The sequence below is a fragment of the Mytilus trossulus genome, chromosome 3, assembly GCF_036588685.1.
Source record: "Mytilus trossulus isolate FHL-02 chromosome 3, PNRI_Mtr1.1.1.hap1, whole genome shotgun sequence".
Taxonomy (NCBI): Eukaryota; Metazoa; Mollusca; class Bivalvia; order Mytilida; family Mytilidae; genus Mytilus; species Mytilus trossulus.
Window position 1 is genome coordinate 87,045,345 of NC_086375.1, and position 17,181 is coordinate 87,062,525.

The window sequence follows — 17,181 nt, forward strand, 5'->3', positions numbered from 1 at the left end:
AGTACAATAAACTCCTAATGCGTCAACGTCTTTGAACCAAAATTAATCAGCAACCATCAAACATGCAATTTTTCATTATAAACAAAGTATAAAAAATTACAAAAGTAAGTAAAGTTCTCCTGCTTTTATTATTTGTATGAGTGTCAATATAAAATTAAATAAAGGTTCATTGTGTGTTACGTTTAGTCGTCTTCGTCGTCCGCCTTTAAACCAAGGGCACCGATAAAAGTATTAAATATCAATACAAACAGAATGAAAATAATGCTTGCAATAATAAGTCTTTCCAATGATTTTTTTCGTATATTGTTTATATATTCGGTTGTTCCGATGATCAGTAAAAGAATAGCGACCACAATTATGACGAATAACGAAAGAGCAAGGAACACAATAATGGGAACAAAATATTCGTAAGACGGTCCTGCTTTGATCACTGCTTTTAGTATAGCTACATTTGAAGCTAACAATGCTACATCCAATAGACCCTGTCCTAATGTTTTTTTCTTATCATAGGATCTTTTATCCTGAAATATTAAAAAAAGATAATGAATAAGATATGCATAATATGGAAAATTGCATTGTATTTCGAAGCAAAATTAAAAAAAATGAAGTCAAATATAACTTTAGAAGAAAAGAACAACCATTATCAGACAGCATTTTCAGACAAATGGATTTGATGCAGTAATTATAAACTTTCAAATAATGAGGAGATCTCGGATGTTATCATCTATTTCAAATTTCGTCATATAATCAATTCAGTATTAAGTCGTCAGTATAATTACTATAACGGTTTGATATTACCACTGGTTAGGTATCTAGTGATTAGAAACCAATTTATAGATACAATATTCACTTTTGTTAATAACAAGTACGTGAAAATATTTCAGACAGGACTAGCAGACTACGGTCTTGAGTTTTCTCGTCGTTGAAGGTCGTACAATTGCCTATATTAACTTACTTTATTAGAACCTGGTCAGATTTGAATTCTTAGAAATTCCAAAGATCTTTAACAGTACATATACATAAGAAGTTGTGATATGATTGCCAATGAAACAAATTTTCACAAAAGACCAATTTACACAAAATTTACAACTATAGGTCACTGTATGGCCTTCATCAATGGGCAAAGCCAAAACCGAAATATTATTTATAAAGGGCCCCGAAATTACAAATGTAAAACAATTCAAACTACAACACTAACTGTTTGATTAATGTTAAAAAAAATGAACGAAAAATAAATAAGTAACACCGCAACAAACAACATCCTAAGACTCACAAATCAGAATCAATCTGACATCTCCAAGGCTAAAACAGAAAAAAGTTAGACAAACAGAGGACTACATGCTTTCTAAGTCTCTTTAGTATAAAAACAGATGACTTGTCTACACTTTACACAACTATGTCCCATTCAAAACTAAAAGACAAAAAGAAAGGGAATTGCTTTGTTTCATAGTAAAACTAACGACCAACGGTGATACATGTGTCTTATATTATAGAGGGATACATCGTACTTTGAGAAAAAAACCCACTTCAACCAAACAGTTCTCTGAGATAAGCATGATTTCCTGAATTTCATATTTGTTACGTTTGATGGACGTCTTTGTCAACAAACAGTCGGCATTCCTGTGGAATCAACTTTGCCCCTCTATATGACGACTTGTTCCATTATTCATATCAGGCTTACTTCGTACAAGAGTTGAAATTCACGTTGTAAATCCAAACTAAGTAAGCCATCACGAGTTGGTTGAACTTTATGGAATGTCTGTTTAATAGAAGACGACATATATGTTCAAATTATTGTAGCTATAATCGTATTGCTTAGTCTTTAGTTTTATTTGTTTAAAAACGTTTATTTCAATCTATCGTGTATCCCACACATCACATTTCGTGTTGATGGTATGAATAAGAATTAATGAATATCCTTAAAAAATGTTGACTTACCGATTTCTTAATATTTTGTTGTTTTGACTTTGATGGTTCCGATGGCACTACTTCATTTGATTTTACCTTCTGCATCCTTTCTTCTTTTATGTTAAAATATCTAAAATAGACTTGAAAATCACATCAGTTATATTTTAAACGTAAACGATCTATTTTATTTGTAGGTAGAGTCTGTTTTGGTTACTAACTATGTTGTGATTTATTTACATCGGCTAAAATTCACGATTCAAGTCATTAAAATTTTGTAAGCAAACGATGCGAATAAACCCAAAAAATCAAATATATATGACTCATTATCAATTTCGTGTATTCACATTTCAAATATTTTATGCCAGGATACCAGGGATAATGTATAAACCGTTGACATTTGTATCGATTTTAACACTTTCAATAAAAATGATTGAAATTTATTTTCCTATCTTATAAATCAAAACATGCATGAACATTTTGATGTAAGATTACCTTCATTTTTTTATTGAAATCTGCTATTCTTCAATAGGAATCGAGATATACTTCTTAATATTCAGTTTTATTGAATAATATAAATCAAGACCATCAATGGGTCTTCAACACAGCGAGACGTAACACACACTGAGGCGGGCTTCAGCAGACTTCTTAACAAAAATGTATACTAGTTTCGTGAAAATGGACGTCATACTAAACTCCGAAAACATATATATGAACTTAAATTAATAAAAAAATATACATGATTAACAAAGGACACATGCTCTGGACTTGGGACAGTCGCAAACAATGATGTGGGGTTATCCTTTTTACCTCTAGCCAATGTAGAATATTCAAACACACAGGAGTACGTACAGCTAAACTTCTCAGTTTAAAAGAAGTCTGAGTCCGATGTCAGAATTTGTGAAAACGTACATTAATAAAGCCGTTAGATTTCTCGTTGGAATTGATTAACATTTGTGATTTCGGGTCATTTATAGCTTTCTATGCGGTATAAATTGTGCTCATTTTTGAAGGCCGTATGGTGATCTATAGCTGTTAATTTCTGTCTCTGTCATTTGGTCTCTTGTATAGAGTTGTCTCATTGGCAATCATACCACATCTTTTTTTATTTCAGCAAAATGACTTTTATCTATACATTAATCAGGGACTACTAGCAGTTACAGACATGCAAGCCGAAAAACCCCAATTAAATTAATTGAAAGATGATGTCTTCATTATATGAAAATATCAAACACAATCCCTTCCATTAGTGGTATCACACCATCATAAAAGAAGAAATAGAAGTTTACCATACAAGATTGGAGGTGAAATACATGCACTTTCCAGATGTCTGAACATTGCTCTATATTTACATATGATGTCCTTTTACCGAGGATGACATTTCGAATCATTCGTGATTTCGAAAACCTTGGTGTAAAATTTGTTGAGTTATACAGAAATTTCCTCCATTAACATCAAATACGTTGATACAAGCAAATCGAACAAATCAAGATATATAAACATCATAAGACGGTGACATATCCATTTTATCATAAATTTTGGTGTTAAGCTTATCGTCAAAGCTATAGAAATCAAGATCCAGTAATAGGTAGTTTATATTGTTAGTATAAGCTTTATTTAAATTCATATCAGCAGAATAAATCTTTCTAGCGTATATACTTAATTCGTCATTTTTGAGAGCCAATATACGGTAAAGAGTTATTAAATCTTGCAAACAGAGGTTGTTTCGATGGATCTTTGCTGATTTTAATCATTAATTGTAGCTCCTAACAGAATGTATAAACATGATTGTGTACATCAAGTTTTAAGTTCATATATGAAATGAATATAACAATTTTTAACTTACAGGTCAATTTAAAATGTTCAGAATCATAACTTTGTTTTACATTGGTAGAATTGATCATTCAGATCGTTAGTGCTGTTTCCCTTTTAAAATTATGTTTACCCTCGTGATCTGTATTCACGGTCATATTATCGTTTTTTTAAAGTAAAACGTTGGTGTATCTTATAGTACACATGTTTCTAGCTATGCTTTCTTGTTATCGTCACACAGCTAGAGATTGTTGAATGAATCTATGTCTTTGTTTTATTTATTGGAATGTTTTATTTTCAATATTTACACTGCTGTGTTGATTATCTGTGATATATGTTTACAAAGGTTTGACTGCTCGGTCCCCATTATTGTCACATTAACATGTTATATTTGTTTGGGTTGCTCAGCAAATGTTTTAATTATTACGGTATTATAAAATGTCATACAATTGGGGGGTTTAGCTGGCAATAACACTAGGTAGAACCCTCCGAATGTGCAAAGGCAGGAATATGAATGGCTGATAACGTAAGATTCTGTCACTCGTTATTGACTTCAACCTTTTGATATTCTTTAGAGTTCAGTATTTTTGTTTTTACTTTTTTTGTTCTTACCGATGATTTGATCTAAAGAATTGCATATAAGTTTGGTCTTACGTTGTGATGTTAAACTACTTCCCCAGGTTAGAATACAATTGCAAACAAGTCAGCAAATTGTAATTCAGTGGCTATGTTTGGTTCTTGTCTGTCATGAGTTTGTTTTTGATATGTTTTGTTATATGATAGGCCAGTAGTTTTCTCGTTTGAATTCTTCTACATTGTAAATACCTTTTATAAACGAATGTATGGTATGATAATTTTCTTCTTTGAAGGCCAAACGGTTGCCTATAATTGCTAACATTTACTTAATTTAAACTCTGGTGGATTTGTGTCTGAATGGTAATCAATATAAGATGTCGACGTTCTGAGTATAAATTTAATAAATTTCATCACTGCTTTTAGAAACAGCAGGCACTATTTCGTTTTAAAAATCATCTTAAACTGAAACATTGGTTTATTTAAAAAGTTTATTCATAAAATTGAGAATGGAAATGGGGAATGTATCAAAGAGGCAACAACCCGACCATAGAAAAGACAACAGCAGAAGGTCACCAACAGGTTTTATATAGTTTATATCACTTTTACATATGATAAAATACAGCAAAAATTGTTTTTGAAGTTCAAACAGGTATTTCACTTTATAATATTAATTGCCTGAAGTCCTGTTGTATTTCGAATCATTACCAGAATTCAGCTCAATTCCTATGGTACCGATGACAATATTCAAAATGGCAATCAGCAAAATAAACGCAACATTGACAGTATTGAATCGATGTAGCCATACTTTATTACCGCTATCTCTGCTTTCTCCAATTCCAATGAATAACAGAAGCAATCCAACACAAATCTGACAGAAAACTGAAACTGAAATAAGAACAACTAGTGTTTCGAAATATTCATTTTTAGGTCCGGTATCGACAACGGCTTTCAACATGAATATGTTAACTATCAGGATGGCCAAGTCTAGCAAGCATTCAGCTACAGTTTTCTTTACATCGTAATACTTCTTATCCTGCAAAAAAACCCAACACGTCTAGTGAAACAGGTTTACCGGTTTAAGGAAACTATATATAATTCAAATCTATTGTGATATCCATATAGTTCAATTTTTTTATTTTTTTTATACAAAGTAAAGAAAATATGCACCTTTGACAAAACGATACAACAACCACATCACGAACGTTAAAAGCGTGGTCTATAAGATTCTATACTAAATTTTCTCTACAATTATTTTGACAATTTTTACTATATGAAATGAGGCATTGGGAAATGTTGTGAACAGGTCAACTCTTCCAGTGATGTCGATGTTTTTAAGAGGAATCTAAAACCTTACAGATAAACTTGAATTCATTATCACCCGTTTGATCAGATTATGCAAAGATATTAAAACGCAATTTTTTTTTTAAAAACGTCGTCTGCATGATCTTATGTTTTGTTTTGAGTTTTATTATCATAATTGTGCTCTCAAATGCTATGTATATTGTTGTTGCTCGAGAGAAATTGATAACCAATCTGTCTGATAATGTTTAATATAATATAATATAAATAATTTGAAAGTGTTTATATGTTATGTTTTATAATTGTATGATTTACATTGTCTAATCATAAAGTTGTCACGGTCAGTCGATTGTTAACATGTCACAAGTTAGGTAGGGTTGACAAAATACTTTGATTAAAAAACTGCAGAACTAGAATTGTTTCATTTGTTTTATATCAGTACTTTTTTGAATATCTTGATTTAAAATCTAATTTCTTCTGGTCTGGTCAATTTTTAAAAGAGCATACAACTCATTCTAGTGTCATATATTTCTCCATGCCATTAGTCTGTATAGATTACTTTTATTTTTTTAAATTGTATTATGTAATGCTTTTCGGAATACAAAGAAAATTACGTATCAAATCTGTAGTGCTGTTCTTCATCATTACGCATCAGCTCTTAATCGAAAAGGCTCGAACGTTTTCCACTCATATATCATATAGGTATACCAAAACGGATATTAACTTATTAGTGACATTGCTATTTGTTCTTGGCCAGATAAACAATGAGCATGACGTTTAATACCTGTAAGACAAATTCAATGTAAGTTTTTAGATATATTCCTAAATACTAAAACATGCTAGATTTAATACGAAAAAATAAAACAATATGTTACCGATCGTTTTGTTTTCTTATCTTTAACTTTTGTTGTTGTTGTTCCATCAACACTGTCCGCATGTCCAACTGGCATATCTTAGCTCACAAAAGATAATATGAATAATATATCCTGTAGCTATTGGTACATCCGTATAACGCAAATCAGGTAAACGTTATTAATCTCTGTTGCTAAAGAAACATTCAAATAAAACTGAGGTGATTTAGTCACAATTTTACACTCATCGCATTTAACAGATGACTGCTTCAGTGGTAATTTACTTATAGAAATGTCAAAATGAATTCAAATATATAAATAAACTGCACTTTTATGTACATTGTGTAAATCGAATAGAACTGTGTAAATCTTTGTATATGTATATATAAGTTAGAGGAAGTGGTCTTCATAGTGTTTATCGGTCTTGACCATAAGTCGAATTTGGAATAGATTACCGTAGCTCTACTAGGCAAATATTTTCTGAGTTTTGGGCCGTCGATACTCTTCAACGTTAGCTATTTTGACTTTGTTAATCGTAATTCACTGGTGAGTCATTTGCTTTTCATTCGTTTGATGTTTTTGGGCTTTTGCTTTTGTTATTTGATTAGGTGCTTTCCGTTTTGAGTTTTCTTCGAATTTTGGTATTTTGTGATTTTACATTTTTATAGACAAAACGCGCGTCTGGCGTACGACAATTTTAATCCTGGTATCTATGATGGATTTTATATGGTAATGGCTCGGCAAACTCTCGGAAAGAATAAGTGTTAATGCTATATATCATGGCGATATTATATATGTGCGATTATCGTTTTCTCACGAAGACAATGTTACTTGTCGTATATTAAATAAAGGCAACAGTAGTATACCGCTGTTCAAAACTCATAAATCCATGGACAAAAAACAAAATCGGGGTAACAAACTATAACCGAGGGAAACGCATTAAATATAAGAGGAGAATAACGACATAACACCGAAACGGAACACACACAGAAACGGACCAAACATCAGACAAAACACCAAGAGAATAACAAATATAACATGAAATTCAAATACATGAATTTGGGAAAGACAAGTACCGTGCCACGTCTTACCTCAATATCTCAAAAATAAGAGAAAACACAAACGACTCAACGATAAAATGCAACACACACATAAACGAACAATAATATAACAATGGCCATCTTCCTGACTTGGTACAGGACACTTTTAAAGGGGAATAAAAGTGGTGGGTTGAACCTGGTTTTGTGGCATGCCAAACCTCGCACTTTAATGGCATAGTTAAATATAAAATTGGGATGACAACATAATATTACAGGACTACAATACAAATAAATAGGAGAACATATTAGACAAAGAAAAACATGATTAATAGATAACAAAAAACATCAGGTTTAAAATTCAATACGCCAAAAACGCGCCTTGTCCACACAAAAATCAACAGTGACGCCCAAATATAAAAGATCGAAAGTGAAAAAAGTACAAAGTTGTACAGCACTGAAGATCGATAGTTGAAAAGGTTTTGCCAAATACGGCATTGTTTTTATGCCCGGGATAAGAACATACTTATTATAAAGAACAATTCATGCTATTGCAAACAGTAAATTTTATCAAATGCATATGAAAGAGTTAACATAAAGAAAGTGAAGTATAAACTAATTACAGAAAACTAAACCCGAATACATAACGCCAAGATATAAAAAATCGAAAGTGAAAAAGGTACGAAGATCAAAAGTTGAAAAGGGTTTTGCCAAATACGGCATTGTTTTTATGCCCGGGATAAGAACATCCTTATTATATAGAACAATTCCTGCAATTGCAAACAGTAAATTTTAACAAATGAATATGAAAGAGATACTGAAGTATTAACTAATTACAGAAAACTGAACCCGAATACATAATGCTATTAAAGTTTAACACAGAATAGACACAACCGAATCAGTCCAGGCGTCAACGTAATTAAAAAATGTGACGTCACAAACGATGGCGAAACGGCACAAACGTTATGCCACATTTGAATTTATGAAATTTAGAAACAGCATGACGTAACATATGAAAAACTATGAAAGTGAGATGGAATTAGGATTGATTTAAGATTATATTAGAACTAAATACTGATAATTCATTTAAACAAAATGCATATTGCAATACTTATTAATAGCAATTAACTGTAATATATATATGTCCAGTTTGTTATGAATCCAACTTCAAACGTAAATAATCGTTCAAAATTTAATATAATTAATAAGACTAATAAAGGCGGTGATTAATTTTTCTATCCGTAACACCTAAATAGAATAAAAAGACGACAACACATTTGAAATGTTTTGTTGAGAAATCCGTTTCTTTTACATATATTTTTTGATGTGTTGAAACTGTCAAACTTCGCCTAGTTTCAAACAACGTTTTATCCATTAACATGGTTAAAACTTAGATACTCTAACATGATAAGCGTCTTTTACTTTCCATTAATCACTCAGCATGAGAATATGTTAAAATATCACAATTAAGAATGTGAAACAATAGGTTGAATTACAGATACGTCGACGACTTTAGTATCACATTTACGCTGGTTTTAGACATAGACACAACGTATTGGTCAACCAAATCGTTGAAAGTGACCATAACACGTATGGAGGGTCAGTTTTTGGATGAATTTGTCCTTTTTTTTATATTACCCTGTTAATGACAACTATAATGGGAACATGCCATAGCTTAACATGTTGATAGAGGTATTATTCAAACGATTCTTGTAAATTTCTAGAAGTTTTTAATGAAACACTTAAAGCAATTTAACATGCAGTAGATGAAGTATAAATATATTTATTTACGACAGGGGTATGAATTTTCGAGTTCAGATAGCGAGCTAATTGTAATAACAATAGAGTAAGAAGTTCCGTTATTTAAAGTCGTGCATGCACGAGAAAGGTTTTCGACAAGGGTGGAGACCATCTAACGAGTAGTGTATACGTGTATTTGTGTATAGGAAGATTAATCTTCAGTTTAACAGTTCATGCCTTATATACGTAGAGTTCATATTTTAATTATGCGCTTTTCTTTTGTAGATTGTATGTTAATTGAATGAACTGATGCTTTTTTATTTTATTTGAATGAACTGATACCATTAGTTGTGAAAACTATTTGAGGACTTGTGTTTTTTTGTGTTTAATAAATTATGAAGATGGTCACCGCACCTGAAGTCTCTATAATGGTGTTGATCTTTATTAATACAGAAACAATTTCACTGCAAATAATTGAGACATAAGTATTATTTTTCGTGGTTGGTATTAGGGTGTCGTTAAAAAATAAGGAGCCTAGATTATATAAATAATTTATTTTCGGTTGAACAGAGTGAATTGTTCATATGGCAAAATCAAAAAGGTGAAACACATTAAACCAATGGATAACATCTGTCATATTTCTGAGTTGATACAGGTATTTTTTCATGTAAAAAATGGTGGATAAAACCTGGTTTTTTTAGCTAGCTAAATCTCTCAGTGGTATAACAGTCGCATCAAATTCTATTATATTGACAACGATGCGTCAACAAAACAAACAGAAATATTAGGTAAACATAACACAAATAGGGATACAGTCAACATTGTGTTATAATCTTAATCACAATAAAAACAAGTATATATTTAACAAAGACGCTCCAAAAGGCTTATATAAAATCTAACAACCTCATTCATTGTTTACTTAATTTTAAATTTTATTTATGTATGTACCCATAAAGAATTGAGAGACACTTGGAACGAATGGTAAGATCAACATTAACTCTGACGTACACAATCGCACGCTTGACGTCAGAATGTTAGCGTCACGCAGATAGAGATATAAAATAATTGTGTCGTTCAAAGTATACAAAAATGTAATAGAATAAGAACAGAGTGGCGGAATATTCAAGTACAGAGCCACGTTATATGTATCAAAGAAACACATAAGTCACACAGACAAAGAACATAAGCAAAATTGAAAAATAAAACATACAACATAATAATTGGGATGCATAAGTACAGAGCCACGTCAAATAGATATTACTGAAAAAACATACCAATCAGTAAAAGCGTTTTTTACTTGGTCGAACGAATATTTCTTTTCTATATATTGTTGTTAATAATAAGTAGAGAAACTCAAGGGCATCCACTGCTTCAAATTTAAAAATAAATAATATACTGTATGAGACAAGAAAACCGATTCAGGAAGTGTCCGAGTACGAATTGAATAAATGTATTTTATCTTTATAAAATGGAAAAGCTCCAGATGTTGCTAAATTCACCACAGAACACTTGAAATATTGGGGACATACTGTTATAAAAATACTGAAAAAATTGATAAACTTGATTTTTGAAACTGTTGCAATATCGTAACAAAAGCTCCATTTAAAATCAGCAAAGTAGATTACTATAGTATTAATGAATTATGATTTTATAACGACCCTGTAGCATGTCAAAATGTTGAATGAGAAAAGGATATTGGTGTAACTATTGACACGAATCTGGCATTTGCAAAACATATCCAAAACCAAGCCAATAAAGCTAATCAGATCGTAGGCCTTACTCGCCGTTCCTTTGTCCACCTAGACAATCGTACATTTACATCATTATTCAAGGCACAATCATATCACATCTTCTTTTTTATACTTGGAAGACCGAATCTGGAGTACGCAAACAGTATATGGTCACCCTACAGGAAGGCTGACATTACCAGTATTGAGAATGTGCAAAAGAGAGCGACCAAAATGCTGCCTACAATGAGAGACTTGCCATTTGAAGACCGCTTACGAAAACACAAGCTTCCATCCCTCCGTTTCCGCCGCTTACGAGGTGACATGATAGAGACGTACAAATTAATGTACGGGTTATACGACACTACAGTCACAAATGGTCTGCTAGAGATGCACAACACAACAAAAACAACAAGAGACCACTCAATGAAACTTATGAAACAACGAAGTCGTCTGGATTTTAGGAAGTATTTTTTTCACCAACAGAGTAGTGGACATATGGAACAGCTTCCCTGAAGAAGTTATTTCAGCAAAATCTTTAAACACTTTCAAAAACAGATAAGATAAATTTTGGGCCAACAAACCATTAATTGTATGACTTTGAAGCAGAATACGAAATTCTATCCGGAAGTGAGAAACGAACAATTAAATATAACGATGAAGTAGAGCAGAATATATTGGTGCAACAGTGCCAGCGTTCTGAAGATCCACAGGTATCCATAGGTATGTCCAAGGTCTGTAATAATGGACCGAGGGCCATTACAGACATCCGAGGACATATAACAGGGCCATGATAAAAACATCCATTTCTTAATACGTTTATTAACCAACTGAACAAAAGTGTATATGTTGCTGCCAACTTGATGTACTCTTCTCTTTTAATGACAGTTTAGTTTGAAAAAAATATTTTGTACTTCACCATAATAAGGGGACGACCATTTGATATTCCAGGCACGGGGGGGGGGGGGGGGGGAGGGGAGGGGGTGAGGAGGTGGACAGGAGGAAATAAAATTACTCAGCCTTGGTAATCACAAAAAATAATGGTTTGTTCTGTGGTAGTATCGTTATCAAAAGATGGCACCAGATTCTTCATAATTCATCTTTCCCCCCCCAAAAAAATAGGGAAACACTTCCCATTTTTTTTTTAATAATAAAAGTATTAATATTATTAAAATATGCTTGAAATGTCTGAAAACTGGTTTCATTTAACTTTAGGTATATTGGTTCAGGAAACCTTATCTCACTTTTATTTTAACAGGGCCGTAACTACATTGAGTCAAATGCCTCATGTAGGAAATTTCAAAACCAAACTCTATATATCAAATTATGTTCACGGCGAGTGCCATGCAAGAAGCAAGTTCTGTTTTGCCTAAGACGTAGCTCTGATTTTACGGGATCAATGTTTTTTTTATGTATTTGTCTTTTGTTCATTGATTGCCTTTCTGTATTCTATTAGTGTTGCATTACTTTTGTAATCTAGTAATTTTGTTATGCACTTCATCATGAGTTTAAAAAAAACAGAAGCCCCAGATTTAACTATGTGAATTCCATTTTTGCTTTATCATTCACATTGGTCTTTTAATGTTGAGACTAAAATATGGTCAAAAAATTATTAAACCAAACTTGTGTACCACTGCCACTACCCAGCTTAAAGCATCTTCCGAACATTTGAAAGCCCCTACCATGTACTGGTTACCGAAATTACACAAAAAACTGTTTCATCTCCGCTTCGAGTAAGTGTTCTACTACTAAGCTATCAGTGCTTGTAACTACCTCCTTTACTACTATCATAGAACTGGTAATTAACTTTTGTTACAAAGCTTAAGAAAAACAAATGGTATTATTATTTCTGGAGTGTAAAAATTACTTAAAGGTTTTAGATAAAATACATGCTTTCAATGGTCCTTACAATTCTGTTGACAATTATGATTTTTCTACTCTGTAAACTACACTTCCACACAATCTCATAAAGAAAAACCTTTTGTTTTTGATAAAATGGTCTTTCGAAAAATCTCGTTGTAATTCTATTTGCTGTAACTCGTTTAAAGCCCCTTTCTGTAACGAAAAAGGAAAGTATGCTAGATACACTTACTGGAAATGTGAGGATATGATTGAAGCTTTAAATTTTCTGCTAGATAATATTTATGTACGTTTCGGCGATAAAGTGTATCGTCAGTTAGTAAGTATTCCTATAGCAGATTTATTTCTATATTGCTATGAATCTAAGTTTAGGACCAAACTCAGTAAAGACCTATTATTGTTATCTTTGGTTAATACATTAAAAAATACCTACCGTTATCTGGATGATATTTTTTCGTTGAAGAATCCACAATTCTCTAACTATACTTCAGAAATTTACCCAAAAGAACTTACTTTAACTAAAACTAACATAAACAGCAGCAGTTGTCCTTTTTTAGATTTAGACATTTAAATTTCAAACGGGAAACTTCATACTAAAATTTACGACAAAAGAGACGATTTTTCATTTCCTTTTGTTAATTTTCCCTTTTAGACGGCGATGTGCTTTTGGCTCCATCATATGGTGTTTATATATCTAAACTCGTTCGGTTTGCCCGTGTGTGTTCTGATGTCATAGATTTCAACGAAATTAATCAATGCATCACTGGGAAATTGTTGTGTCAGGGATTGCGATACCATACATTACTTAAAACTAAATTCTTTCATAGATACAAAGATTTGATTAGTACATTTGGTTATACCTGAAGAAAACTTATTAAAAATAGTATTTCACATCCTAAATTTTATGGTAATGTTGTACTTAAAGCGAGGAAATCACTATGTGATCCGTGTAAACTCATCAAACCATAACGGTTACACAAACTTCTTAGTAAGGGTTATCGTACCAATATTGTAGTTAGATCTCTGAATATAGTTTACATTGGCACTAATATCGATTTTGACATTAGCAAATCAAACATAACTAAATTGTATCTTCTTTTGAGGCGGGATGTATAGAGACACAGACACGTTAATTTTTATCTGTATAGAAGTCGCGCATCACTATCCTACTACCGACGATACATTTATTTTTGGCATTGCACAAGTCATGCCTTTTCTGACTGTTCATGACGTTAACATACTAAATTCCTGGGATGTGTTTTAGTTGATTTTAGTCTCTGATGCATGATTGTTTTTATTATTAATTGTTTTTGACTTTTAACTAGCTGTCAGTAACTGCGAGAACTCTCAAATCGTATTTTCTTGTTAATTCTACCTGTTGATACTGTTTATAATGCTTTTAGTGTTGTTTTTTTATTGATATGTATCTTGTCTATTTACCAGCATTGATTATTTGGAATATTTTCTCATTTTCACTTCGTCTTACTACATTTGTATAAACTTCAAGATTTACCTGTATTTTTTAAAACCGTCTTGTTTTCTAAAGTGAATATTTTCGAAGGGTCTATTATTTTGCAGTGGTGTCTTGCCATGTCTCTGTTTGGAATTGTTAGTTTCATTTTGGCCATGAATGTTTGTCCCAAATATTTTATTAACTGTGCATTTGCATTCAGATATCGCCGGTCAAATTTATTCGTTCATAGTGTATAACTTTACGTTTTTTTTATTGAATTAAATCTGCCAATTGATATTTTAACATGTGTATTTCTATGTTGTGATGTTATGATATTGTTTCAGAAAAAGGGAGAAGGTTTGGATCCATAAATCCCGCTGCAAATGTTTGCACCTGTCCTAAGTCAGGAATCTGATGTACAGTAGTTGTGGTTTGTTTATGTAATTTATGTGTTTCTTGTTTCCCGTTTTTTTATATACTAGATAAGACCGTTGGTTTTCCCGTTTGAATGGTTTTACACTAGTAAATTTGGGGCCCTTTGTAGCTTGTTGTTCGGTGTGAGCCAAGGCTCCGTGTTGAAGGGCCGTACATTTTAAATTCTTATTAGGATGGAGAGTTGTCTCATTGGCACACATCTTCCTATATCTATTGTATTTTCAGATTGTGTAAGGGTTTTCGGAACACACAGAAAGCATGGTTTTGCATCGTTTGTTCTATGGCTTCTTGAGCCTTCAGTTGTTCAAAAACCTTTAAAAAAATGTTGACTCTCTCCGCTCGGCGAAATATGTTTGCAAATACTTCAAAAGATGCTAGTTACAACAAAGCTTTAATACTATGTATGTATACAATACATATATATGCAGATGGGAATATAAAAGATTCATTTTTCTGCAGAGGATGATGATTAATTGTGATTAAATGGTACATAATAACTTGACTATACATGTATTATCCATAATAAACAAATCATTTAAAAATTGCTCGTTTTCGAATATCATAATTATAGTTGTGAAAATGAAAAATCAATCCCTTGCTTTAATAAAAATGAAAAATCTTGCTTCAATAGTGCAGAAAATGAATAATCTGCACTCTTAGTGTACAAAAAGAAATAACCGATCAAAAACAAATCGGCGGTCATGTTGAATTTTTATATTTGATATTAACACTGTTATTCTTTTAATGACCCTGTTTTAATGTCAAGTGAGTCTGTATTAAGCCCAGTAAAAGTTTTTAATAAACAGTAATTTTTGGCGATAATGTACTAAGTTGGTCAACTAGAGGCTCTCAAGAGCCTGTACCGCTCACCTGACTCTACTTAGATTTTTGAATTCATATAAAAAAAGATAAAATTTGGCTACAAAGTAACTAAACTTGGTCAGCACCAGATAAGAAACATTCATGCTACGTTTTGTTTCATTCCATTCATTGGTTCTCTAAACGAAGTCATTTGTATGCATTTTCCATAGGGTCCTATGTTTAACTAAGTCCCCCGCTGGCGGCCATCTTGGATGATGGATCGGCTACAAAGTAACAACACTTGGTCAACACCTCATAAGGAAAATTCATGCCATGTTTGGTTTCATTCCATTCATTGGCTCTTTAAAAGAAGTCATGTGTATGCATTTATCCTAGGGTCCTATGTTAAAATAAGTCCCCCGCTGGCGTCCATCTTGGAAGATTTATCAGCTACAAAGTAACAACACTTGGTCAGCACATCATAAGTTACATTCATGCCACGTTTGGTTTCATTCCATTCAGTGGTTCTCAAAAAGAAGTCATTTGTCTATGCATTTTCCATATGGTTCTATTTTAAACTAAGTCCTCCGCTGGCGGCCATCTTGAATGATGGATCGGCTACAAATAAACAACACTTGGTCAGCACATCATAAGGAACATCATGCCAGGTTTGGTTTCATTCCATACAGTGGTTCTCTAGAAGAAGTTCAAAATGTAAAATGTTAACGACGACGACGGACGACAAATATTAGGAAAAGCTCACTTGGCGCTTCGGGCCAGGTGAACTCATAAAAAGGGTTTTATTGAAGGGAAATCACCCGCTGTAGCGGGGTTGGTAGTTACTGAACTGAAAATATAGGCTACTGAAAAGTGTTTACCGATATATATATATATATATTAGATTCACTGATATTAGCTTTTTAAACAGACGTTTGATTTAGTATTGAATTTTGGTTTATTTAGAGAAATGCATAAAATGATCATTTCTGGAGATAATTGGTTATTATTCAGGGCTTGGTATGAAGACTTAACTACAAAAGTAAAATGGGAAGGGAATTTTTCACGTCGCTTCATAAAAAACAAGGCGTCCGTCAAGGAGGTGTTTTGTCTCTATCTGCGTATAAAGTTTTGATTTAGTCTTTACTTGAAATCTACTTGTATGAGGAACATAAAGTAGGTTTGAACATACATGTAAGATGAATATACTGTGGTGTTGCAACTGTAGCTGACGATGTTACATTGATACCCAATGATCCAAATGATCTACAAACCATATTTATAATGATAGATATTCAAACGGACCTTGCAAACAAGTTAAGCTATTCTATAAGTGCCTAGAAAACTTGTGCTTAAAAATAGGAGATACGTCAGAACGTACTTGGAATACGAATAATCAAATGTTAAATACTCCGATTAATGCTACCCATTAGAAATAAAAAGATACATAAATTCCAAATTTGGAGTTAAAGAAGTTGAACCAGATAAAATACATAGTCGAAAACTGTATATGCGTAGATGGGTGCAGGTCTTATGCTTTGTCTTTTGAGTGTGTGTAATTGATGATAATGACATTTAGAGATTAAATTTAAAGTAATGGCAGATTTTATAATTTCAAATTCAGTCAGGTGGTTACAACTAAAGATTGTAGAATAAGTGATAGATTTTAACTACATTTTTTTAGATTT

General features: G+C 32.3%; 2 protein-coding genes across 2 annotated transcripts; both read right to left on the reverse strand.

Moving 5' to 3' along the window:
- Positions 1-128: 128 nt before the first annotated feature.
- Positions 129-2,110, reverse strand: LOC134709812 (ninjurin-2-like). The gene is made up of 2 exons (XM_063569950.1): positions 1,939-2,110; positions 129-521 (listed from the first exon to the last, which is right to left on the reverse strand). The coding sequence occupies exons 1-2, from the start codon at positions 2,011-2,013 to the stop codon at positions 183-185; spliced, it is 414 nt and encodes a 137-aa protein (XP_063426020.1). The 5' UTR covers positions 2,014-2,110; the 3' UTR covers positions 129-182.
- Positions 2,111-4,750: 2,640 nt separating this feature from the next.
- LOC134709813 (ninjurin-2-like) lies at positions 4,751-6,667 on the reverse strand. Its single transcript, XM_063569951.1, has 2 exons — positions 6,468-6,667; positions 4,751-5,326 (listed from the first exon to the last, which is right to left on the reverse strand). Exons 1-2 carry the CDS (start codon positions 6,540-6,542, stop codon positions 4,961-4,963), a joined length of 441 nt encoding a protein of 146 aa, XP_063426021.1. The 5' UTR covers positions 6,543-6,667; the 3' UTR covers positions 4,751-4,960.
- Between the last annotated feature and the right edge of the window lie 10,514 nt (positions 6,668-17,181).